Source organism: Lacerta agilis, chromosome 12 (genome assembly GCF_009819535.1).
Source record: "Lacerta agilis isolate rLacAgi1 chromosome 12, rLacAgi1.pri, whole genome shotgun sequence".
In the NCBI taxonomy this organism is placed as follows: domain Eukaryota; kingdom Metazoa; phylum Chordata; class Lepidosauria; order Squamata; family Lacertidae; genus Lacerta; species Lacerta agilis.
The window spans coordinates 13,825,989-13,853,582 of NC_046323.1; the positions used below are offsets into that span (position 1 = coordinate 13,825,989).

The 27,594-nt window shown below is 39.4% G+C and overlaps 1 protein-coding gene and 1 long non-coding RNA gene across 2 annotated transcripts; both read left to right on the top strand.

Annotated features, from left to right (window-relative positions):
- The first annotated feature begins 121 nt into the window (after nucleotides 1–121).
- DYNC1LI1 (dynein cytoplasmic 1 light intermediate chain 1) lies at nucleotides 122–25,237 on the top strand. Its single transcript, XM_033164994.1, has 13 exons — nucleotides 122–313; nucleotides 1,103–1,176; nucleotides 7,684–7,800; nucleotides 9,041–9,271; nucleotides 15,330–15,499; nucleotides 17,055–17,148; nucleotides 18,973–19,108; nucleotides 19,616–19,727; nucleotides 21,235–21,294; nucleotides 21,409–21,453; nucleotides 22,295–22,415; nucleotides 23,086–23,247; nucleotides 24,617–25,237. The coding sequence occupies exons 1-13, from the start codon at nucleotides 153–155 to the stop codon at nucleotides 24,727–24,729; spliced, it is 1,596 nt and encodes a 531-aa protein (XP_033020885.1). The 5' UTR covers nucleotides 122–152; the 3' UTR covers nucleotides 24,730–25,237.
- A 308-nt stretch (nucleotides 25,238–25,545) lies between these two features.
- LOC117055459 lies at nucleotides 25,546–27,529 on the top strand. The gene is made up of 2 exons (XR_004427638.1): nucleotides 25,546–25,854; nucleotides 27,360–27,529. It is a non-coding gene; the product is annotated as an uncharacterized LOC117055459 (long non-coding RNA).
- Nucleotides 27,530–27,594: the final 65 nt, after the last annotated feature.

Genomic DNA, 27,594 nt, shown 5'->3' on the forward strand with positions numbered 1-27,594 from the left:
TCTTTCTCCCTCATTTAAGAGAAAAGGGAGGTGTCGGGCGTCGGCGGCGTCCGCGTCAGTGGCGCGCTTTCCGGGGGGGGGGCGCCGCCTCTCCTCTGCGCGCTCTTGCGACTCTGTGTGAGTGTGCGTGCGCGCGCGTGTGTACAGCGAAGATGGCGGCGTCGATAGGAGGGCGAGCCGGCTCCTACGGTTCCTCTTCCTCGACGGGGCTGGGCTCAGGCTACGGGGCTGCGGCCGCTTTCAACGCCACGAGTAGCGGCGGCGGCGCGGACTCGCGAGCGGGTGGCGACGAGGACGACGGGCAGAATCTCTGGTAATTGAGGACGCCCCCCCCCCCCGACTCACCCGCACCCGGTCGCCTCGCCTCCTCAGAGAGGGACCGTTACTACCTGGTAGCTCCTCCCCATTCCTCTCCCACCCAACCCCACCCCCGCGGCTGCACTCCAGTCATTGCGGGCAAAGGTGCTTTCCTCGCCCTCATTCCCGCACCTGGCGGATTCCCGAATCCCTTCCCTTCACACCCCGCCTTTTGTTTGTTTTTAAGTGGGGCGTCCCGTGAACAGGGGAAGAAGAAGAAGAAGAAAAACCCTTATAGTGCCCCCTCCGCCATGTTGCGGGTCCTCCCCTGTCGCCCTCTCTGAGGTGGGCGGGGGAGGTTTGTCTATTCTTCCTCCCCCCACCTCCCCATTTCCTCCCTTACTCTCTTCCCCCCACATCTCCCACCCTCTTTCTCCCACATCTCCCCCAATTTCCCTCACCTCCCTATTTCTTTCATCTCTCCTGCAGCCCCATTTCTCCCCGACCTTCCCCCCCACATCTCTCCCCCTATTCCCTACATCTCCTAATTCTCCCCACACCCATTCCCTTCATCTCTCCCCATCTTCCCCCTACACCCCCCATCTCTCCCTCTATTCCCCACATCTGCTAATTCTCCCCACTTCCCTACTCCCATTTCCTCAATTTCTCCCCCACCTTGCCCATCCTCTTCTCCCGCTGCTTCTCCTCTCATCGCCTCCGCTTGACAGGAGCTTGTTTCTCTCCCGCTGGACCTTCCCTCCTCCCTCCTCACTGCCTTCCTCGTTTCTCTTGTTTGCCCCTGCAGGTCCTGCATCCTCAGCGAGGTGTCGACTCGTTCCAGGTCTAAATTGCCGCCGGGGAAAAACGTCGTGCTGCTGGGTAAGCGGCCCTGTCTTCTCCTCGCCTTGTTTCTGTTGTGTTTGTTTTTTTGCTTGCACGTCTCGTTTCCCGTTTGCGATCGTTTTCACTTGTTGTTAATGAGGGCGGAGGGTGTGCGCGCCGAATTGCTGGCCATGGACCTCGTTGTGTTTGTAAGCTGTGCAGGAGGGAGGGGCATCCGCAGCGGTTCATTGATCGCACCGTTGCCTTCCCACCCACCCCAGCCTTGCGCAGAAACTGGCAGTTTCCCTTCCGCAGAACGGGAAATGCACTATGGGCACAGGGCTTAAATCCCCTTTCTGCTTATTGTTTCAGGGTACAGCTGCATGCTGTGTGATACTTCAAGCCTGACTTCCAAAATCTATAGAGGGATCTACTGTTTGTTGGCTGGCAGACTAGGGGAGTGAGCTCTGCCCATATGCAGAAGGCCTGCCAAAGGCATTGTTGTCATATTATGTGTCAGCATCAGCCTGACTCTCTGTTGCTGGCTTGTCTTATACCCTCATGGCTCCACCCATTTGATATGGTTAGCACCTCCTCCTGTTTTTTCTTTCTTGGCACTTAGAGGTGTTGCTTTCATTGGGGTGCTTGGGAGAAACTGAAAATTGGGTGTGTCAGGGTACATCTGCTGCATCAGCTGGTTTATTTTTGTTTCTTTGGTGGGATGTCTTGTGCTGTCTGCATCTTGTACTGACTGATGTCCCTGTATAGGTTCTGGGTGTTGGAGAAATTAGTTCTCTTACTAGCTTCCCCTGCAACATAGTGCTCTCAATAACCTTGTTGCTTGAAACAGTAACTTTAAACTGTTTATGAGTAGACCTACATGTGGGTGATCCTTCCAGCTGGCTTTTTCAAGCAACTCCTGCCTTAGTTTTCACACTTTGGGGGTGACATTGATGAGAATACTGTAACACTTGAAATTCTACATACTTGCAGTCCTGCTTGTAAATAAACACACTACTGTACTACTAGATATTACGGGACAGCAGTGTACAAAGACAAGGAGGAATTTACCCCTCCATTTACTAGAAAAGCTTAGGAAGGAGAGGTGATAGAGGTAGGATCTTCTCTGTGGAAAACCCTTGTTTGTGGAACTTTATTGAGAAAAAGCTGTCACCCTCAAGGATAGTTTTTATATAACCACTTGAAACATACTTTCGCACAGACATTTGAGGGAAATCTGTGAGTGGGCATAATTTTTTATGCTGCTGCAGAGCACTTCATTGGTTTAATGAAGTTTAAATTAATGAAATCAGCTCTGAGTGCTCACTGGAAGGACAGATCCTGAAGTTGAGGCTTCAGTACTTTGGCCACCTCATGAGAAGAGAAGACTCCCTGGAAAAGACCCTGATGTTGAGAAAGATGGAGGGCACGAGGAGAAGGGGACGACAGAGGATGAGATGGTTGGACAGTGTTCTCGAAGCTACTAACATGAGTTTGGCCAAACTGTGGGAGGCAGTGGAGGATAGGGGTGCCTGGCGTGCTCTGGTCCATAGGGTCACGAAGAGTCGGACACGACTGAACAACAAAATTGTTTCATAGATTAGTTACGTGTCTTCACTGCCCTGAGGTTCTATGTGACAAAAGGGGGGCAATTTATGAAGGTAAATAATAAAGTAAAGAACTGAGAGAAACACATGGTTCTGTAAAATACAGAATATAGAATGTGAAAGGACTGTAGACAAGGCCATGTTGTTGTTCAGTCGTGTCCGACTCTTCGTGACCCCATGGAGCAGAGCACGCCAGGCACGCCTATCTTTCACTGCCTCCCGCAGTTTGGCCAAACTCTGCTAGTCGCTTTGAGAACACTGTCCAACCATCTCATCCTCTGTCGTCCCCTTGTCCATAGAGAGCTTAAAATACATAATGTTTCCTAGTCATAATAACATGCTATAGCCCTCTTACTTTGCACTACAAGTTTTTTTGTGGCAGAGAGATTTTTAAAAATCAAAACGATAGATATTTAGCATGGATTATTTACATTATTTCATAAAAAATAGTATGAACTCTTTTTAGGGTTAGATCAAAGATCCAAACATTCTACTGGTTTGTATTCAACACTGGCTGGTCAAGTGCTTCTGGGAAACTTGCAAAAAGAACATAGTGGAAATACATGATAATACACTGGATGGGTATTGATATTGCACTTGAAACTGTCATGCCTTGTTGTAACCCATTGATAGACTGATGTTCCCATGAACTTAACTTTTTTTTAAATACTGTTTTTTGTGCTAGTTTTTTTTTATCATGGCAATGAATTCAATGAGGTAATTATGCATAAGCAACCATGGGATAAGATATGATGTCACCCCACAGCTATTTCTTATGGGCTGGTAACTGATTAAAGAATAGGAAGCAGAGAACAGAAATAAATGGATAGTGCTCCAATGGAAGGATATAAGAAGGGGAGCTCCACAAGCATCTGTATTGGGACCAGTGCTTTTTAGTAAGTTCATACATGATATGATATTAGGGATGAGCAGTGAGGTCACCAGATTTGCTGATGTCACAGAATTATTCTATAAAAGCAAAAAGGGATAGCAAAGAGCTCCATGAGGACATCTCCAGTCCAGGTGAATGGGCATTAAAATGGAAAATGCAGTTCAGTGTATAGTGATACACATTGGAGCAAAAAGCCATAATGTCACATATACTTATGGGGAGGCAGGCAATGATTTACCAGGAAAGGGATTGGGGGGGCATGGTAAGTAGCTTGCCTTTATCCAATTTGAAAAAGGCAAATTATCCATTAGGTAAAGGAATCTAATTACTGTATCTTATAATGCCTTTATATAAATATGTGGCACAGCCACACTTAGAATAGTCTAGCCACTGCACCTCAGAAAGGATATTGAAGAGCAGGAAAAGGTGCAGAAAAGGGCAACCAAAAGTATCAAGGTGTTGGAGCAAATCTCCTATGAGGAAAGGTGACAGCCTTTGGGACTTTTTAGTCTAGGAAAAAAGTGAGCATGGTTGACTGTGGAATTTGCTACCACAAGATGTAGTGATGTCTACCATCTTGCATAATTTAAAATGGGATTAAACAAATTCATTGGGGATAAGACTATCAATGGGTACTAGTTTGATTGAGGAGATAGTATATAGCCACCAGGGGCAATATACTGCTGAATACCAGTCACTGATAAACAATAGCAGTAGAGTGCTATCACAGTGTCTTGCCTGTGGGCTTCTTAAAGGCATGTGATTGACCACTATGAGAAACAGGAAGCTGCACTAAATAGATCTGGTCAAGCAGGGTTGTCAGTTCATTGAAAATTTAGTTCTGAGCACCCTAAGTTCTATATTTACACTCTCAGTAACTTATAACTTTATTAAACCATTTAATGTTTATTTATAATTTATGCGAGGTGGGTGGCGCTGTGGTCTAAACCACGGAGCCTCTTGGGCTTGCCGATCATAAGGTCAGCAGTTTGAATCCACATGATGGTGCTGAGTTTCTGTTGCTCTGTCCCAGCTACTGCCAACGTAGCAATTCGAAAGCATACCACCACAAGTAGATTAATAGGTACTGCTGTGTCAGGAAGGTAAACAACATTTCCGTGCGCTCTGGCACTTGTCACAGTGTCCCGTTGCACCAGAAGCAGTTTAGTCATGCTGACCACATGACCCAGAAAGTTGTCTGTGGATAAATGCCAGCTCCCTCCCCCTGAAAAGCAAGATGAGCGCTGCACTCCATAGTTGCCTTTGACTGGACTTAACTATCTAGGGGTCCTTTTCCTTTACCTTACCTTTAACTTTATTAAACCATTTACTTGACCATTATTTTGTCTTAAATTTTAAAATAAGATCTTTTCTATGAGAAAGGTACTAATTATTTTTATCATTATAGATCCCTGTTAGATATGAATGACTATAGGATGGCCAGTGAAGTTGTAAAATGCAATGTGATGGTAGCATTGCCTGCTTTAGTTAACCAAGGGAGTCAAAATGTTCACTATTGCAAGCATGCCTAAAAACTGATCAGCCAAGGCTCCTCTTGTATTGGGAGCAATTTCTTTTCCTATCCATACCCCTCAGTTAAGTATTTTATTGGTACCAATATTAACTATGGAGCTTGTCAGGTGCAACCAGAGCAGTAGCCTCCCAGCAGCGATGTCACTGCATTTACCAGGAGAAGGAAAGGTGTAGTTCAGGCTGTGTGGATGCACTGGAGGCAGTACTGGATGAGGTTGGCCAGTGTGGCCCAACCTTGCTGTCATCTTGCCCCTTCCCTTCTCTGGCGTGGTAAGTGGCAGCAACTCTGCTGACACAGGAGGCTATTGCTGCACCTCCACCCCACCAGGCAAGCCACTTTGGGGGACTTGTCAGGGTTCCCACTTTACCCTAGTTGTATGTGCTTAGTTTTGGTGCCTGTGCAAAGCTTCACCGTAATAAAGAGAAGTGGAATGAAGTGATAGAGAGGGATCTGGTGGTGGAGTATACAATTTCATGGCTCATTCCGAATCACTTAACTCTGCTTATGAAGTTGAAAAGCATTATGTCTACACTGGCACTTATGATTGCTCTTTCTTTTGATTCATGCTCATCAAACTGTATTTGTTTTGTTTTGTTTTTTACAAGATGATGTATTTATAGGAGAGCACAAAGTTTATTTTTAAAGTGTTTATGTGCATCAGAATTGAACCTGTTTTGTTAAAAGACATTTTATCTTGACTTATTTTCCCCCATAGCATCTGATTATACTGAAATTTGTATTTACATGAGGATAGGTTAGGTTGTTATAAGCACTACATGGTTACCAGCAGGCATATCTTCTGTTACACTTATGGCATAAAACATAAGAAGACCCTGCTGGATAGGGCCAATGATCCACCTAGTCCAACATCCTATTCTCACAGTGTTTACATAGATGCCCGTCGGAAACCCAAAAGTGGGACCTGAGCACAAGAGCACTCTTCCCCCTTTGATGTCCAGCAACTGATATTCAGAAACATGCTGCCTCCAACTGTGGAGGCAGAGCACAGCCATCATAGCTAGTAGCCATTGACAGCCATTGTTATTTAAGTTTCTTTTACACAGTAAGGCCTAGGGCAGAGTAGGGATGGAGGAGATATTCATTGGGTATTGACCCTATTCACACATCCTGGATTAATAAATAGATTTTAGACCATAGTTATCCTTCAGAGTTTGCTTTTCTCTAGTTCTCAGCTCAAAAAAGTACCTAAATGCATATTTTAGCCTGAAATATGTACATTGAGATAAATTATTTATTTAGTAAGTACAATTTAAATACAATCTTTTGCACAGACTTTAAAAAATGCAGGTCAGAGATGATATGGGACAGATTGAGCTCATGAATAAACACATGCAAAATTGGCACAGACTGGAAATAAACTCATCTGTTCATGGCTAGCACAGATGTAACAATCTCAAACTGATCAATCATGGTTTTATCTGCCCACTAATTAATTATATAGCTGCATGTTCTTTGTGTTCCAAGATTCAGTGCTGACATTTTGGTTTATTTAAGCCACTGTTTCCCATTACATCTTAACTGAGAAACTGTGATTTTATTCCCTGCTTCCTAACATGGTATTGAACTGAGGCAAGGGCTTAGAAGGGAACATGCAGGAATGTATGTGTTCTTGGGCCAATAAACGGTGGTTTAGCGGCCTAAATTGCTTGCATCTCAGCTGAGCAGATATGCCTTGCAGCTAACTTTAAAAATGATTCTCTGTAGCTATGTTCTTATTTAAATGATATGTATCCAAAACATTGTATCAATATTTATGATACTAAAACTTTATTACTTGAAAATTACTAGTGCAAATTTGTTTTAAAAACACTAGGAATTGTATATTTTGTGGAGAATACTTATAAAATATATTCAAAAGTGTCTGTTGCTCTGTTTCTAGGTTAGTGACACCACCAATTGGGCAATACAGACTAATTTGATAGAGATTTTTTGGGGGGTAAGGAAAGGTTAAAGTCAGTGGCTTCCAAGGGTTGTATGTTCCTACTAATGTTATATAAAATGCATGCAGGAAAGCACCTAGAAACAGGATTTATATATATATAATGTGTAAAAGATCTGAAATGTGGGGATCACAGTGAAGCTTCTGGGAACTTTGCCAGACTTCTCTGACCACTCAGAAACTGACTCATGCCTCCCTGCAGCCTCAGGGGGTCCTGCCGTACCTCCCCATGGCGGTGGAGGGTGCACTGCGCTTTCCTGAAGCAGCAGAGGGCCTTGCTGTGCCTCCCCGTGGTGGCAGAGGGGTCCACCGTACCACCCCATATTATTAAAATTACAAATAAGATAGCAGCAACAGGACTTGTTCATGTGCTTTTCTTGCTAATAATGCAGTACGCATGACGGAAGCATGAGTGAGCATATACCATGTCTACATGGCAATGTTTGCTACACACTACTATTTGGGCCCAGTGTCCTAAAGCAAAATAAGTCTCACAAATTGAAATGGAAATATTACAAGAAATATATTTCTTATATGTTATTAATAAAGTCCACTTTAAACGTTTTTCTAGGGGAAGATGGTGCAGGTAAAACTAGTTTAGTTGGAAAACTTCGGGAAATTGATGAATACAAGAAAGGAAGAGGAATGGAATATTTTTACTTAAATGTACATGATGAAGACAGAGATGGTAAGTACCAGTTCTGATAACAACAACAGTGAGTAATTCTTCATTGCTTGGGAATATTCCAGATTTTAAAAATGTATAGCATTTTCACTAGTCAGCAACTTCCAGATTCTGTCTCCAACTTATTATCACTGCATTTCCTTGTTTTCTATTCAGGGAAGGGAGTTTGCAGGCAAAGGAGGATGAATGGTATGGGGAGGGTAACTTAAGAGAGAATGAGTGGGGTTTTTTGGGTGGTGGTGGTGAGTGATGTTAACAATACCAGAGTGGAATAAGAACTGAAAGAGGACCCTGCTAGATCAAGCCAAAAGCCTACCTAGTCCAGCATTCTGTTCTCACAGTGGCCAATCAGATGTCCATGGTAAGATCACAAACAGCGTAACATTCACCTGCTTGTGAACCCCAGCAACTATCACTTGGAGGCATGTTGCTTTTGATATAGGAAGTAGCATAGTCATCAGGACTAGGTAGCCATGAATTTGTGTAACCTTCCCTTAAAGTGGTCAGAGCATCTTCTAGGAACGAATTCCATCGTTTAACTACACATTGTGTGAAGTTCCTCAATTTAATTTGATGATCCCTAGCTCTAGTGCTATGAGATAGGGAGGGAAAACTGTCTATTGACTTTCTCCACACTTGTACACTTCTGTTATATCCTTTCCCTTACTTGCCTTTCTTTTCTAAATTAAAAAAGCCCTCAATTTGTAATATTTCCTTAATTTTGCCTCTTTTCTCTGACCTGGTCTCTCACCTTCTACTTCCCGTTTCCCTTCTCCCCTTTTATCCTAAATCTTCCCAACCTATTTCTTCTTTAGTCTTCCTGCCTTTTCCTTTTATATTTCTCCTCTCCCTCCTTTCTCCACTCTTTAAAATTTCTTTCTTTTTTGTGCTCTGAAATACACAGAAGAATCCATATTGTGTAGCTTACTGCAAGCTTTAAAAACCTGATGAACATCAAGATTGTCTCACCAGGCATATTGCTAGTCAAAAGATTTAAAAACCGTGCTTGAAAAGTATCTGGTATCCAAATTCATTTAAGAGTTTTGACGTAAAACCATTATCATTCTAACAGTATATTTATAAATACTAGCAGTGAGTGATAACCAATGGTAGTCATATTTCAAGAAGAGCCATTTAAATCAGTTCATTGTTTTTAATGAGTGAAAATAACTCATTTGGATATTGTCCACTGATAATAAACTATGGTACATGTTAAGAACATCTTGTTTATGCTTTTTTACAGATCAGACACGATGTAATATATGGATACTGGATGGTGACCTCTATCATAAAGGTCTACTTAAATTTGCATTGGAAGCCATCTCTCTAAAGGACACTTTGATTATGTTGGTGGTGGACATGTCTAAGCCATGGGCTGCTTTAGACTCTTTACAAAAATGGGCAAGTGTTGTAAGGGAGCATATTGACAAATTAAAAATTCCGCCTGAAGAAATGAAAGAAATGGAGCAAAAGAGTGAGTACATACACTTTATAGATGCTAGGAAAAAAAAATATTGAATTCATCTTTGTGTAAATGTACTCTTTTGTGATGTGTTTGTCTATTACAGGAAATGTAATGCCAACATGTTTGCCAGCTGATTTAGCTATATGCACTCTTATACTTTATAACAGTTTTCTAAGGGGTTTCTCTTGACCATGTGAATTCTCATTATAACTATAGTATTTAATGTATGTAGCATTATCTTTGCAACCTGTGTTGGGAATGTTATGGTTTAGCACATGATAATAGATTCAGTTGAATATTTGTTGTCAACATAAGATTTTTAAATCCATTGTAAAACTTTGTTATATGGAATTCAGTGCCAGAGCAAAAAAGTTAGTTACATCTTAATTCTGATAATTTTACTGACTTTTTAGCTTTAATAATGCTGAAATGTTATCTGGAATTGGGTGCACTAAAATCTTAGTCATGTGGAGAGGGTGATTCAGTAGGCTCAAAACTTCTGAAAGCAAATACTACTAAAATCTATTCTGCTACAGCAGCTCATTTTGTGCATGCACGGAGCTGTTGAGAGCTTCTCTATATGGTTTTTGATACGCAAATAAAACGGAAGTCCTTACTCATGCAGAATCATGAACATTGGCTTGCTATATCTATGGAAACTGATCCCATTTCTTTTTTCTTTTGTAGTCTAGTCTCCTGTGCCAACCTTTAGATTGTAAGCTCCTTGAGACAGGGCCCTGCCATATTGTGTATTATTATTATTATTATTATTATTATTATTATTATTATTATTATTATTATTATTATTTATATACCGCCCTATACCCAGAGGTATAGAGTGCAATGCACATCAGTGTTGTTTAACAACAAATCTTAAATTGATAAACAATTCTTAAAATGATAAACAACAGCTGGAAAAACGAACTGTGAAGATGTAATACTTAAGTTTATTGGGCTTGGAAGGGATGCATTGGTGTGTGTTCTCTGTTCTGTGGAATCCAAATTCTTCACCCAGAAGATCAAAAGAGCAGTTTTATTTAGCAGAGTTCTTACCACTGTCACCTTTGCTTTGACTTTTCGGAAGGTTCTGCTTTCATACCCTTTTCATACTCTTCTAAGCAGCTTCCTGGGATAGAAATTTCCTGTATAAAAGAAAATAGAAATGCTTTGCATTCTAAATTCAGTGCACCCTGTACATGCAGGGGTGAAGAATTAAATTCAGGCCAAGGACCACATTACTCCAGTGAAAAGCTGATAGGAACTGCATTCCAGCCTCAATAGTGTTTATAATGAGACCTACACATTTTTCACACCATAACATTCACACACAAAAGTCTTTCTTTTTGGAGATGGAAGTATATATTTTTAGTATTTACTCGGGTTTCATTTTCAATTTTCTCCATAGACTTTTGTTTTTATAACATTTGCTAAAGTGTGTTGGTGAGCTTTTTTCTGTTCTGAATTTACCTAAGACACAGTTGCAACACAAGAATTAAAATAACATAAAAGTACAGTTGAACTTTGATGTTATTTTAATTATTGTGTTGCGATTGTGCCTTAGATGACCAATTCTATGAAGAATTACAACACCTTATAGAAATGACACCAAAGAAGGATGTTCTTCTCATTATAGGGGATTGGAATGCTAAAGTAGGAAGTCAAAAGATAAAAGGAACAACTGGCAAGTTTGGCCTTGGAATTCAAAACGAAGCAGGGCAAAGGCTAATAGAATTCTGTCGAGAACAAGCTGGTCATCACAAACACTCTTTTCCAAAAACAAGACCTTGAGCTGACTGTGGCTCAGATCATCAGCTTCTTATAGCAAAATTCCAGCTTAAACTGAAGAAAGTAGGAAAAACCACTGGGCCAGTAAGATACAATCTAAATCAAATTCCTTATGAATACACAGTGGAAGTGAGGAACAGGTTTAAGGATTTTGATTTGGTGGATAGAATGCCTGAAGAACTGTGGATGGAGACTCACAACATTATACAGGAGGCAGCAACGAAAACCATCCCAATGAAAAGGAAATGCAAGTAAGCAAAGTGGCTGTCCAATGAGGCCTTACAAATAGCGGGGAGGGAAGGCAAGCAGAATGTGAGGGAGATAGTGAAAGATACAGGAAACGCAATGCAGATTTCCAAAAAATAGGAGAGACAAGAGGGCCTTCTTAAACGAGCAATGCAAAGAAATAGAGGAAAACAACAGAATGGGAAAAACCAGAGATCTGTTCAAGAAAATTGGAGATATGAAAGGAATATTTCGTACAAAGATTACCATAATAAAGGACAAAAGAGGAAAGGACCTAACAGAAGCAGAAGACATCAAGAAGAGGTGGCAAGAATACACAGAGGAATTATACCAGAAAGATATGGGTCTCATACACCCCAGGTAGTGTGGTTGCTGACCTTAAGCCAGACATCCTGGAGAGTGAAGTCAAATGGGCCTTAGAAAGCACTGCTAACAACAAGGCCAGTGGAAGTGATGATATTCCAGCTGAACTACCGGTATTTAAAATTTTAAAGGATGATGCTGTTAAGGTGCTACACTCAATATGCCAGCAAGTTTGGAAAACTCAGCAGTGGCCAGAGGATTGGAGAAGATCAGTCTACATCCCAATCCCAAAGAAGGGCAGTGCCAAAGAATGCTCCAACTACCGCACAATTGTGCTCATTTCACACGCTAGCAAGGTTATGCTTAAAATTCTACAAGGCAGGCTGCAGCAGTATATGGACCGAGAACTCCCAGAAGTGCAAGCTGGATTTCGAAGGGGCAGAGGAACCAGAGACCAAATTGCAAACATGCGCTGGATTATGGAGAAAGCTAGAGAGTTCCAGAAACACATTTACTTCTGCTTCATTGACTACACAAAAGCTTTTGACTGTGTTGACCACAGCAGACTATGGCAAGTTCTTAAATAAGTGGGAGTGCCTGATCGCCTCATCTGTCTCCTGAGAAATCTCTATGTGGGACAAGAAGCTACAGTTAGAACCAGATATGGAATAACTGGTTGGTTCAAAATTGGGAAAGGAGTACGACAAGGCTGTATATTGTCTCCCTGCTTATTTAACTTATATGCAGAATTCATCATGCGAAAGGCTGGACTGGATGAATCCCAAGCCGGAATTAAGATCGCCAGAAGAAATATCAACAACCTCAGATGTGCTGATGACACAACCTTGATGGCAGAAAGTGAGTAGGAATTAAATAACCTTTTAATGAGGGTGAAAGAGGAGAGCGCAAAATATGGTCTGAAGCTCAACATCAAAAAAACTAAGATCATGGCCACTGGTCCCATCACCTCCTGGCAAACAGAAGGGGAAGAAATGGAGGCAGTGAGAGATTTTACTTTCTTGGGTTCCATGATCACTGCAGATGGTGACAGCAGTCACGAAATTAGAAGACGCCTGCTTCTTGGGAGAAAAGCAATGACAAACCTAGACAGCATCTTAAAAAGCAGAGGCATCACCTTGCCGACAAAGGTCCGTATAGTTAAAGCTATGGTTTTCCCAGTAGTAATGTATGGAAGTGAGAGCTGGACCATAAAGAAGGCTGATCGCCAAAGAATTGATGCTTTTGAATTATGGTGCTGGAGGAGACTCTTGAGAGTCCCATGGACTGCAAAAAGATCAAAATTAACCATCCTTAAAGAAATCAGCCCTGAGTGCTTACTGGAAGGACAGATCCTGAAGCTGAGGCTCCAATACTTTGGCCACCTGATGAGAAGAGAAAACACCCTGGAAAAGACCCTGATGCTGGGAAAGATTGAAGGCACAAGGAGAAGGGGACGACAGAGGACAAGATGGTTGGACAGTGTTCTAGAAGCTACCAAAACGAGTCTGACCAAACTGCAGGAGGCAGTGGAAGACAGGAGTGCCTGGCGTGCTCTGGTCCATGGGGTCACGAAGAGTCGGACACGACTAAACAACAAAACAACAACAACAACAACAGTTGAACTGTGAACTGTTCAGTCACCAACTTCAATACACCTTTGCAAATTACTTGAGCACTTTTTGTGTATTTGCAGGAAGCCCAAGTCTGTCTCTCTCTCTCCCTCTCCCCCCCTCTCTCAAGATGTTTTCCCTTCTGCAGCTGATGTTCTTGCAGAGGAAGGAGCTGTTTGTATGCTTTACACACCTTCACAACACAGCCCCTTTATTTCACAGCAGCTCCCTACTCAACAGCTGATGGTTAGGAGGATATTTAGAGGGCAAACTGAAATTCTGTTGATGGGTGAGGGTTCCTTGCCCCTGCTGTACACATTCTGCATTATGTAGCAGTTATCTGAAATACACATTGCATTAGCATGGCCCTCGTTGCAAGCTAGTGAAAGGAGTAATATTTGAAATAAATATTTCGGGAGTTTAAATAAATGTTACATACAAATATGCATATTAGAGCACCAAAACAAAGCTTATCGTCTTTTCACCCCTGTTTTAATTTTAAAGCAAAGCAGTTTCAAGAGATTACTCAGACTTGGATAAATACTAGGGAGGAAGAGGTGCTTTGTCCCCTACCAGCTCCTTCTCCCAAATCACACCTTTCTGAAGTGGTTTATAAAATAATGTTTGTGCTTTGACATGTGCCTTTGGCCCATAATGTGTACTGAGCCTCTTAATGTAACAAGTCAGTTCCTTGTAATTACTATATGGGCTCTACTATATGGCCCTACTATCTGTACACTTTTCATAAATACGATCTCTTTTAATTTTTGTGTTCTTTCTGTATTTTAATTGTTGCAAACTGTTTTGATATTTTGTATGAATCTGTAATACAAATATTTTTAACATTCCAGCTGCTGAGAAGTTGGCTATCTAAAGTTAAAAAACAAACAAATCCTTCTTAGATTAATTCCAAAAGAAGATTGTGGTGGTATGATAGTGGAAGCTTGCATGTGTTGTCAGGAATCTGATTGTCTTCTCCATCCTACAGAATAGGCCTTATAAGAAGTCTTATAAGCATTGTATCTTTGCTGCAAAATGCTCCCATTGTCTTCCCTTCCATATGCTTCTATTGTCTTTTTACCTTTTACTTTTCACTTACCAATCAATATACCATCCACTGAAACTAATAGGTGTTGTTAACAAATGAGGTACAAATCAGCAACAACAACAAAAAAAAGCTTTCGCCACTTGTTTCTTGGATACAATCTAAATTCTGGAATTTCCAGCACAAAACAATATTGGCTTAAAGCCAAACAAATTAGTAATAAAGCTGGCATTTAGGGAGTTTAAGATACCTAAAAGATCTGCATGGGAGGATTTTTTTGCTGTCCGTATCTTTAGTTTGGGGTCCAGAAGTAAGTTAATTCCAGTATTGTTGAAAGTTTTGTTTTTCGTTTAACTTAGCATCTTTTTAAAATGCCAGACTCTAGATTTACCAGTCTTCACTGAAACATTTTTAATGTAAATTTGATAACCTATTACATTCTGTATTTGAGATAAACCTTATAGAATTTGGGTTAAATAAAATAACTACTGCTGCCCTCATGGTTAAAAAACGAAACAAACCCTAAAATGTTTGGGTTTGCCTCTTTATATCTACTTATATTTATATATGTTTTATCTATTAACTAGCTTGCCTTAGTTCTTAACTTTTGCTGTCTATTGTGCAGTATAAACTTTTGCCGAAGAACTTAGTTACCAGTAGTGTATATTTCAAAATGTTTAGAACTACTGTATTAATTGAATTAACATTGTTCTTTTGAAAGTCTGATTTTTAAATTTTGCAGCTTTCTTGAATCCTTCTTTGTTTGTTTGTTTATCCCTATGTCCTTTTAATTGCATTTGTGGGAGGGGGTTATTGGTTTGTTTTTGTTTTTATTATGTATTTTGTGTACTCATTTTGTAATTTTATGTTGTGAACCAACCGCTATGTGGTCTTTGGATGAAGGGTGGTTTACAGATAATAATAATAATAATAATAATAATACTTCTTTTAGTACTTAGGAAAACAAATTGACATTTAAAAACTGGCAAAGCTAAATAGAATAAAAAGTATTTGGTACAAATACAGACTCCCAGGAACAAAGTACTTGCTTGATTCATTTTTTTCTATCTTATTTCAGTTATAAGAGATTTTCAGGAATACACAGAACCAGGGGAAGACTTTCCAGCTTCTCCACAGAGGAGAAACACTTCATTACAGGAGGACAAAGATGACAGTGTCATTTTACCGCTGGGTGCCGATACACTAACATGCAACTTAGGCATTCCTGTAGTAGTAGTTTGTACAAAGGTTTGTTTCATCTTTCAGATTATGTTTGTACATCAGAATATTGTTAAATGATTTTTAATTTCAAGTAACAAGATATATCTATACAAGGAAAACAGAGCTTACAGAATATTTTTTTCAAATGGGGTGGGGGTTGGAAAACTTCCATTAAATAAAACCATTTTGAATACTGCACATTGGTTTTCCATCAGCTTAAGTATTCTTCACTTTCTCAAGTGTAATATTTAACACATTGTTTGAGCAACTAAACAAAGATGCTGTGTACTGCAGGTATAGATTTTAATTAATAGCCTGAATTCCACAAGACTGTATAATGGATGGCAGCCTTTATATAAAAAATTAGAAAGTTATTTTAACCATTTTTTGCCATATAACAAAAATTTAACAATGTCATTGCGTAGCATCCATTGGAGGAGTTGTAGTGCCACATCATAATACTGGATTTGCATGAAGTCTGGGCGGGGTAGGGGAACAAAAGTGAAGGCAGGTTGCACAATTGCAGGGCCATGGCATGGAAGTGAGAGGGTAGACCACTGAGAGGGGGAAACTCATGGTTTAAAATAATGGCAGAAGTTTGAGTGAAGCAGGGATAGAAGGAACTGAGGAAAATGGCAGAGGTTTGAATAAACTCCACATCCCTTATCTCTCTCACATGAGGCAGCTGAGGAACAGAGGGAGAAATTTGAGTTCTGCAAGGAGGGAGGGACATTGAAAAGTTAAAATTAGCTATAATTTTAAACAGTGCCAGAGGTTGAAGTAAAGCAGTTATGGAGAGGCACTGGGAGGAAAATGGCAGTTTTAAGCTATGATAGAGGTTCGAGTAAAGTTGTCTGGAAGAACCATTAGTCTCTAGTAAGTGGGTCAAGGAGCGCAGCTAAGTTATTATTTAAACAAAAAACTTGGTTGGAATTTTTCGGGAGGAAACCCCCCCCTCTCAATATTCTGTTGTTCTCTATATTTTATCACCTGTCTTCTCTATATCAGAGAAGGGTGATCAATCTTCCCATGCAGTAAGAAAATGCATACGAGACAAATTCTTTAGAATATATTTTATCCTATAAATATTTTTACACGTTTTACCAAATGCCGAATATTGGTTGAGGTTTTTATTTATATTTATATTTTTTATGTTCTAAATCTTAACAGGCTAAGTTCCAAGAAGTTTGAATTCCAAAAGCCATCCCCTGCCCCTGCCCAATGCATATGTCACATTAATTTTGAAACTGAGGAGACTTTCAGTTTCTAATGTAGCATCAAGGCAACAGTGTGTGTGAGATTGTCATTAAAAAGAAGGAATGAAAAATGCAGCTAAGTGCATTGTAGCCCTGGAACGTACTGAAGTAGCTCTTTGGATCCTGGCCTTCATGAATAGATTTCAGAAAGAGAGAAATATTAAGAGATCTCTATAGAAGTTTTTCACATTGGATGTAGTAAAATGCAAGGATTATATATTTCATAGCTAATATGAACAGTGGGAATTTCTATAATTCCAATGATGGTAAGTTCCAGGTACAATCGTGATTAAAATTGCATTATTATTATTATTATTGTTCCACAGTGTGATGCCATTAGCTTGCTGGAAAAAGAGCACGATTACAGAGATGAGCACTTTGACTTCATTCAGTCGCACATCCGACAGTTTTGTTTACAGTGTATCCTTTAAAATGTAGATTTATTATTAAAATTACAACTGGATTCAGATCTGAGAAGCCCCATGATTTGCTGGGTAGTCTTTTATCAAGTCACTGCAAGCCTTGGACTCTCATGTAATCTGAATGATAAGTGATAAATGCTGGGTTTAGATTATCATCCCTCTGTTTACTAAACTAAGATATGAATGGCCTTTACAGACCCTCTGTATCAATCTCTAATCAACCATAGTTTCCAATTTCATCCAAACCAGGAAACTAAGTTAAAGTATAGTTTGAATTGGTTTAATAACTTGGTTTGTTCTTGCAACCATAATATCCCATTTTGGATGTAACTGCAAACTGGTTCGCTAGAGGGTTTGTTTGTTTGTTTGTTTGTTTGTTTGTTTGTTTGTTTGAGTAGTGTAGGAGTTTAATATACAGGCAAAAAACTTCATATCTCAGATCACAAAGCCTGGATATAATGTTGTCAGAACCAATGGCTCTATGAGAGTTGATAAGCAAAGCATATTTGGTGGTGCACTTAGGTGCCATGGCCCATAATTATTTCAGGTATGCCCAAGGACCTGGCCATGCCTAGGGGAATGTTTTACTTTGAATGGTAATCTATATCAGAAACTGCATTTTTAATAGTCTATTTCCAAAGTGGCTATCTGTGTGGTATGAAGAGCTGCTGTTTGAGAAATACAATGCAAAAGCATCCCCTGGGCATGCAGAATAAGCTTTATTGTTCTTTGGAGTCTGACCATGTTGCTACAGTTTCATAGCAATTATATTGTTCAAAGTTAGTTTGACAAAGCACATACAAATGCTGTTATTCAGTAATTGGCATTCACACAAGAACTGAAACATGGTGATTACAGTATTAAGCACAGCAATAATTACTGGTATCCTGTTCTGTTTCCAAGACTCTCAGGGAAATAAACACAGCTAGGCATGTGCCTTATAAGTCGACATGGGAAGCTGGATAGCGCCTAGTTGTTTGAAAGTTAAGATGGGTGCTTTATGCAAAGGATATCGTTTCAGTGAAGGAAAAGCTGTATCCAGTGTAGATAGCAGCCTGTTTGTCCATCACAAGGGTGGTGAACATTTTTCAGCTTATGACTAACCCCTTGCATTTAGGTAGGTATAGCTGACTATCTGACGCAAACAAGTACAAACAACCAATTCTGCCCTCCCCTCTCCATCTCAAAAGTCTGTTAAGAACCACCTGAAAACCCTTAAGAGAACTGGCTTTCCTTGTCCTTTGCTCTTCCCAATGAGAAAAGTCAACATAGAGCTATGGGGAGGGGAAGAAGACTCTTAAGTAGTAGAACATCACAAAACCAGCAATGTCAACAAAGTTCCTTCCCTCGCCTCTCCTTTTGGGGCCGGGCTTTGATGGGTCAGATGTGGAGAGGCTTTAGGGCCCGGAAGAAGACTGGGGGCCGCCAGCAGTTCCTACCGCTAATGTAGTGTAGGTGTGAAGCCTTCAACCTACATGGAAGTGCGGCTTGTGTAGGAAAGCAGTACAAAAGTTAGGAATGCACCTAATTTGTCTTTTAACAGAAATTGTTGATGAAATGAAATTGCTTTTCCGCTTGAGAGTTTGGGCAAACCTGCTTTCCCCTGATAGTTTCTGTGTCAATGTTTGGGTTCTATACTCTGATGCATGTTTTACAAGAGGAGGTAATATATCCAGATATTTTTAATTATGTCATCACACACTTAATGTTATAACACTTTGCCACTGGATGAATGTTACAGAAGTATTAAAGTATCATGAATAGTTTCTTGCCACTGCCAAGCAGAAAAATACATTCACATTTTCTTTAACAAATAACTCAGATGGTGCAGCACTTATTTACACTTCAGTAAAGGAAAATAAGAATATTGATTATGTGTATAAATTTATTGTCCAGAAATTATATGGATTCCCCTACAATATATCTGCTTCTGTTGTGGAAAAAGATGCAGTATTTATGTAAGTTATTTAGTTATTGGGTGTCTTGCATTATAAAAAAATGTAAGTGTTTCATTGTATCCCTAACCCCTAATAAGAGTGCTCCTGTTCAGGAACCAAGCCTGTCTGAAATAGGATTATTATAACAATGTTTGTAGTTCAATGGTATGGTAAAATTTCAGGAGGTGGAAGAGGAAAAATGACACTAAAGTACTGTTTTATCTTTTCCCTCCCTGCTGTGCTGTATTTAGTGCTAAGGACTTTCAATTCCAAACTAAAGTGCTTTATTATTATATTTTGGGTGGGGGTTGCAAAAAGAAAAGAAACCTTCCTATGTTTCAGGGGGAATTTTTTTAACCTCATGGTGAGCATCCATCTTGGACTTAAAATGAAAAATAAAATTCATGCTCTGCCTGAATCCCATCCTATACAAAGAACAGGGTTCTTTGTATAGGATGGGATTGGACAGAAGGTGAACCAAACCTTGAACAACTGAAATTCAAGATGTGACACTGTATTTGCTTTCAGTCCTGCAGGATGGGACAATGAAAAGAAGATAGGAATATTACATGAGAACTTTCAGACTTTAAAAGTGGGTGACAATTTTGAGGATATAATAACAAAGCCTCCGGTCAGAAAGGTAACTGTTTCCTGTGTTTAGAAGAAATACCTTTAATTTAACACATTGCCTTGTTAGTGATCGGTGGGATGACGGGAATTTGTAACACTGATTGCTCAGTGCAGTGACAACAACTCAAGAAAGCTTCTCACTGATAACAGCATGATAACTACTTTTCAACTATAAACTGGCCATCTCTATTAATTTAGTCTACATAGCTGATCTAAATGTGTAATAAGGGTTGTCAAATAAATTAGTGTCATTTACTATGTGCCTTTACACTACATGACAACAAAGATACAATTTTTAACTGTACCAGCTGAAAACCCCTCTGCACACAATAAAGCAGGCAAAATGTCATTGCCTAATAATATATTATAATGCGCCTCAGTGCAAAGATCTTGAATTACAGACATAAGAACAGTCCTGCTGATCAGATCAGCAGTCCATGTGTTCAATCTTTCTTTATACAATAGCCAGCCATTTTCCAGGGAAGCTCAGCAGGAATAAAAGCAATAGTTCATCCTCATTGTGTCTCCAGCAGCTGGTATTCAGTGTTACTGTCCACATTCAGACATTATGTTTGAAGAGAAAACAAGTAGGGGGTGTGAGGCTACATGTGCCAGCCCCACCTGCCCAGTCCCTGACTTTCCTGCCTTGAATAAGGAGGTCTGAAAGGAGATTCTAAGTGCATTTTGTTGAACATGCTTAGAAGCCTCCCTGTGATCAGGAATGAAAACACAGGTTTCTTGATCACAGAGGTCTCTAAGTGCATTCTGCTGAATTTATTTTGAAATCCCCTTCAATATAGCGCAGGGATATTTGAGGCAGGGACAGTGCATGTGCCCTGTAAGCCCTATTTGTGGTGGTGTTGCATATTCAGATGTAATATCTTGAACATAGAAGATCTCTTTAGTAATTAAGCCGAATGGCAGAGCTTGATAAGCATCTCAACAGCTGTAACAAAGCTGTAAATCACCATTGTGAGGTGGAGACCTATCCTGACTCAACACCGTTTTATAATGTCCCAATAAAGCAGGCATGGCCAAACTTGGCCCTCCAGCTGTTTTGGGACTACAACTCCCATCATCCCTAGGTAACAGGACCAGTGGTCAGGGATGATGGGAATTGTAATCCCAAAACAGCTGGAGGGCCAGGTTTAGTCATGCCTGCAATAAAGGATAAGAGCAAGGCTTCCCAGGCAGATCTCAAGAAAAATGTATTATTCACATGGGTAGAGACACTCCCAGAGATAGACTGGGTCCAAGCTGTACAAGGCTTTGAAGGTCATAATCAATACTTTGACACTGGGTTTGGTAGCGCATAGGCAGCCAGTCTAGGTGAGCCAACTAATGTGTTCTTTGTAGCCAAATGAATGGGCTGCTGCATTGTGTACTAGCTGCAACCTTTGAACCATCTTCATGAGCTTTCCATCCACTTGTTCCAGTAAATATTTGTGATTGTGTTATTTTTTTGGGGGGGGGAATTAGTTGGGCATCTCTTAATGGCTTTCCCCCCTTTATTGCAGTTTGTACATGAGAAAGAGATAATAGCAGAAGATGACCAAGTATTTCTTATGAAGCAACAGGTGTATATTCTGCATATTCATTTAATCTAATTTCATTCAAACTAAAATTAAATTTGTGTTGGAATTTGCCAACAACTTTTTGTTCCAAAATTTCTCTTTCATTTTGTTTTTCAGTCTCTGTTAGCAAAACAGCCACCTACTGCAGCTGGAAGACCAGTGGTTAGTAGTAAATACTTAAATACTAATAACTTAGCAGTACATTTATTTGGATCAAATTTTGGAGCTCATTTTTGGCGAAGTATTTAATACATTAGTAACTCTGATTTCTGTAGCTGAAAGCTTGCTGGCTGCCATTAGGCTTCAGTCCTGTACCTACTTACCTGGCAACAAGTCCCACTGAACAAAATGGGACTTAATTCTCAGATATGTACAAGGTTGGGCTGATAATGGGTTGTATCCAACGAAGTCATCCTGTTTGCACGACTTTGTCGGGTACAGTTCAGTGCCTTTATCAGCTTTTTGTATTAAGTGTGTTTTGCAGGAAAAATTCCCAAAACATATATTATGATGTGTAGATTTTTCAAATTACTCTCTGGGGACATGGAATACAGTGCTAGTCAACATTGTTTTGTTTGTTAAATGTGCATTTCAAAACTTTGCCAATTTCTAAATGTGAATGTCATGAAGTAAATTTGGGGAATGTTTCTTTCCCAATAGAAATTATTACATATTTTCCTAGCCTAGAAAATGTTTCTTAAAAGCCTGCCATAGGCTGTGCCTGGCTTTTCTGTAATGCCCTTCATCTGATAAAACTGGGGTGTTTGTGGCAGCGGCATGGCATTTTTCCATAATCTTTTAAATAAGTATTTTTGTAGTTGCTTTTATAGACTACATAATCTATAACTGCTTTCTTCTTACCAGACACTTCTTAATCTAAAGCTAATTAATTAATTTTTTTTGCTATGAATATCTCATAACTTAGAAATGTCCCTCTCAAAATGGAACTGTCAGCTCAGTATTTCAGTCTAAGTACTTCATTGTATTTTCTAATTCTATGTAGGATACCTCACCGAGAGTCCCTGGAGGATCCCCTAGGACACCGAACAGATCGGTTACTTCCAATGTTGCCAGTGTTACAACCATCCCTGCTGGATCCAAAAAAATTGATCCCAGTATGAAAGGTAAAACATTAATAATAATTTTGAAACCTAAATATTCCAAATATTGACTTCATAGTCAGTAGTAAAAGTGTTGCATACTTCCCCCTTTCTAAAATAATTTTACTCTAAGAAGTATTGATAACTTTTAAATTTCAAACTAAGGGAAGCAATTACTTATACAGTACTTTAATCGGATTAAATTTGCTGTAATTTTGCGATGAGGATTTCTTTTTAAAAATAGGAAGCGTTCTTGTGAATTGAATGAAATAGAAGTTCCGGTTCATTGCGTATTTACCCTATTTAAGACCTTGCGAGAAATAGCTTGATCTATTAAGTTAACACTAGAAATGTGGTCTGTTGAAGAAAAAATTGTTCTGGTAGTTAAGCAGTGACTTACTGTTTCTAATGTACTCCAGGATGTTGACATTTATGTTCAGCATGCAAGGTGATCACTTTGATAGAGTTGGCTTCCTCAGTGGGTTAGATCCAGACTAAGTTAATTGAACTGGAGTCCCCTAAAAACAGTGAGACATGATAGTCACAGTTTTATTTGGATCCCACTGAAATCAGTGTAACAGTTGATTTACATCTGAATCCAACCCTGTGTTGCCATTTCATGTTTAAAGAGTTCAGATACAATTAATATGCATTATCAAAATATCTTTTTTTGTGGGGGGGGACTTCTTTTCAGCTGGAGCCACAAGCGAAGGAGTACTGGCTAACTTTTTCAACAGTTTGCTGAGTAAGAAAACTGGCTCACCTGGTGGACCTGGTAGTGTTGGTAGTCCTGGAGGAGTAGGGAGTCCTGGAGGTGGGGGTGGCAGCAGCTTGCCACCATCTGCAAAAAAGTCAGGTAAGAACAGTATATAAAACATTTTGGTATTAGATAGAATGAACACTCCAAGCTAGATGCAGTTTTTTTTTTTTTTTGCTGAAGCGAGTATCTTTACAGTACTGCCAAATGTATGACATAAAAAATCATTTAAATTATTTGTATAATGTTAGGTGCTGGGTAGGATCCAGGATCCATACATTCCTGTGCATATTGGATTGTGTGATATTCTGTGTACTAACTGTCTCTGAATTCCTTAGATGGTGCTGTTCCCCTTTGACAGTCTCACTCAGCTATTGGGGAGTGGGTGGGTGCGCAGGACTGGATTGAGTTTTGTCATTTCCCCAAAACAAACGATGGATCCTGTCAAAACCATTTTGGATGTGTGTGTGTGTGAACCTGATAAAGAAGGATCACTATGTGAGCAGTCTTGCATAGGAAATGCCTATGCTTTTTTATTTTAAAAAAGATTTATACATTATCCCTCCTTTGCATGTGTGGCCCCTTTGTAATGATATCTTTGTGCAGCTAGCCCTTGTTTGATCAAGGAGCAAGTTGATTATATACCTAAGGGAAAGAATTCACAAATGTTTGCCTTAGCACCTTTCTCGAGTCCTCTGTGGTTGCTAGAGAACTTGGGGTGAGGTGGAAACTGTCTCGTATTGCATCAGGGTTTGGAATACACAACCTGAGCCTCATGTAACCCCTGGATAGAGTTATGGCACTGATATATGCACAAGGCACATAATGGGTAGCCAGGAAAAACATTAGGTTTACCAGTGTCAAAACCTGGACCTTTCACAAACTCTAAAGTTTACTTGCATATCATATATGTGGGATATATTGGTCTTCCTTACTGTCCTTTCTGTATGCTATGAGGATCGAGCTAGGGGCCTTTAAGTACAGAAGTTCAAGCAGATGCAGAGGTGAAAGCCATGAATGTCACATCATTGTTCAGCTCAGATTCTGTCCTGCATTCATGGCATTCTACCTGTATGAGCAGATGACACACACAGAGAACATATGGCTGATCACATATATTGTAGGTACACTGTGTCTGCATACATAGTGGCTAAATGTGGGGGATTATACCCCCCAAAACTGCTCTTTTCTCATGTGTTGGTGTAGATCCATTTGGTTGTGACACTTGTTTTGCAGACTTGTAAGCAAATATACTTTCCTATCAAACTTACCCTAAGACAATCTAGCTAATGGTAGTAAAAGCCTTGAATGTAGAGTACAATAGTAATTAATGTTGGAATTACATTATCTCCCGCAGTGGGACTGAACCTGTTGTGTTGTGTTTCAGCTTAGTTTTGGCCTGTCTTTGTGTGCGCTACTTGTGAAAAACATTTAGCTTAAAATCTTATGTCCCCTCCTTTATGTATAGGCCAGAAGCCTGTCTTAACGGATGTTCAAGCTGAACTGGACAGAATGTCACGAAAACCAGATCTGGCCTCTCCAACAACACCTACATCCCCCACAGAAGGTGAAACATCTTGAAGACACCAAATATAGCCATTTATTCAATTTTCTGGGATAATTTAAACTTGCCTCTGCCTCTTCCTTCTGTGACTGGGACTAGAGAGCTGAACATGTTCAGAGAAGGACAAGCAGTTGATGTCTTTTGTGTTGCCCAACTTTGTAAAAGGGAACTGTACAGATGAAAAATTATCACACAATGTAAGACTGCTGTTCACAGTACAATGTGGCATTCAGAAATATCGAATTCTGAATTTTGTTTAAAAGTCGGTGTAATTCTGTAAAATTGAAAGTGTCCACTTAATCATTTGTAATGCAAAAGGCTGCTTGAAGAGTTGGAATGGTGATACTCAACATGGGCACTTAATTTATATTGATCACCCAAACTTTTTAGTTTAATGCAATTTTGCAAATTAACCTCGAGAGGATTTACTAGTTTTTGTTGGAAAGAGATGGATCAACTGTTGTTCTTTTGTGCATCATCAATAAACTAACTCAAATAAAATTTAACACTTCATTTGGAATATGACTTCAGACTGTGCTGGTCTCATTTGAAATCTAAACTGTATTGAACAAACTTGAACTATTAAACAAGAACATATTGTTCTATTGAGGATTTCCTACCAAGCTCAGGCTTAAAGCTGAATAAATTTTGGAATTTAATAATAAATGTTTCCAGTCTAGCTGGAGAAGGTCCTGAAACTAAATTTGCTGGAAAACCTTTGGAGCATGGATGTATGCAGATATATATGTACAATAGACCTACCATACTTTTCATTTTAAGGGTATATTAGTTATCCATAATCAAGCAATTTATTCTCAACATATATTTTTATTACATAAAATTTATACACCACTTGATTGTAAAAAACAACAACCCTCAAAGTGGGTTACAAAGATCTAAGTTGTTTCTCAATACATTTAACAAAAGGCCATACTGATTTTTGCCTTTGATAAAGCCTACATCTGTTTCACACATACCTCTTAAATAAGCTGCCTTCCGGATCAGTTAAATAAATGTTAATACTTTTGGAAGACAGTGCTGTATTCACTGTTTCTTCCTCAAAGTAATATTTCTTCCTTTAACAAAACAAAACTGTTCTCTTATAGGACTCCCAATTATCTCCCATCCAAGAAACTGATTAGGTTAGTACCTGCTTATCCTTGATGATTCTGCAGACTTTGACACTTCCAGGCCATTCACTGGACTCCAAACCAAAATTTCTGACAAACTCCTGTCAAATGCATAGATGTAATTGCAAATGAAATGCTGTAATTCGTAAAGGTTAGATTCTGTTTGGTTTCAGAGCAGAACCTTTGTCACAAGACCCTACACTTGATGACAATGAGCAGTTAGCTGGTAGTTTTCATTAAGATATACATAGGTTGGGAGCCATACAGCTACTTTAGAATTGTCCATGGTCTTGTGTGTCCTCAGTAGATTCCACCCCCTCCTTCAAACACTCAGCCATGATGGCATATTCAACAGCTTTTGCAATTCCCCTCACTTTCAAAAGCCATATAGCATGTAAGGATGCTGAACAAAGAAACAAGTCCAAAACACTCTTGCACATAGACTGGCAATGATCTGTAAGTAGTGTTTATGAATACTTTGGGCTTGTTTCTTTGAACAGAAAATAAACATGGAAGAAAATAAACATGAATATGTGAACAGTATAGCAAACTTGAAAGTGCTGCTTTCAAAACTTCCAGAAAATAGGAAACTTCTCTAGTGTAGAATGTCTACATTCTTGGGCCAACGTTGCTTGAAAAGTTAGTAGTCTACTTTGGGGCATTCTTCTTTGCATTTCCAGTACTATTATTGTTTTGTTTTGTTTTTAAGAATAGTTTTATCAATGTAAAGCTCTCTGGATTGAAATTCTGCCCCCCTCAAAAAAAGTTCCTTTCTGAGAGACCATAAGGAATTCCACAACTACTTGATGGTTGTAGTATTTTACATCATTTAAATCTAACTTTCTTGACTGAATGCTTAACATGACAAGGAGCAACTGTATGAAAGGAGCAACTCTACAAAGCTTTTCATTTCCAATCACATGCATGGCACAAATTGTACTTTTGAACAGATTACTACTATGTAACACAGCGAACTATTTGAGTATATTTAAGATGTGCATGAGTATATACTACTGATGAGGTAAGTAACGAGTCTTTATTTCAGTTACTTTGTATCCTAGAGTTGAATTGTTTAATATTTCTGTAATTCTTATGCGTTGTAGAAGGTATCTTTACTGTTCACATAATAATATATGAAATGGCTTATCTAAAGACACTAAACAAATGATTTAAGATACTTATTACACACTCTGGAGTTTATTAGAAAGTATCCCTCTTGCAAACAAAAGTATAGACAGATATATTTATCTCTGCTGGTGTGAAGTGCATTTTTAATAACAACAAAAGCTTTGAAAGGACAAAAAGGTGCCAGAAGCACTTTTACTTTGTCAGCTACCAATCCAATACCAAGAAGCTAGAGGGGAGGAAATATGAGAGAGCATGACGCAGATAGCAACATCATAAAATGAGTAAAAAATGGGTAGCATACAAATGTAAAATATATTAAGCTTAGTTGTGTACACTAAGTGCTGGTCAAGCCTAGCATAGTTTTAGAATGTGCTCTATCTGCCTTCCAGAGAAAGAGATGATTGTGGAGCTACCAGGGAAAGAGATGATTGTGGAGTTACCAGGGGAAAATATAATTGTGGAACCATCACTGAAAATGTCATTATCCATTCCCTCTTCATTTGAATTTTGCACGTGGTTTGTGTCAAATAGTTCAGAATCAAAGATCACAGTGAGATATGGCAGAAGCATCTTTTCAGGTAGGTTGGAGTCTAACTGTTGCATTCAGTTTTTTTAGCATCTTGC

Bases quoted from the DNA above. Each gene is read 5' to 3' on its own strand.
- DYNC1LI1 (XM_033164994.1), top strand. From the start codon at position 153: ATGGCGGCGTCGATAGGAGGGCGAGCCGGCTCCTACGGTTCCTCTTCC. The intron at 314-1,102 runs GTAATTGAGGAC...TTGCCCCTGCAG, and splicing joins GACGACGGGCAGAATCTCTG to GTCCTGCATCCTCAGCGAGG. The intron at 23,248-24,616 runs GTAAGAACAGTA...CTTTATGTATAG, and splicing joins ACCATCTGCAAAAAAGTCAG to GCCAGAAGCCTGTCTTAACG.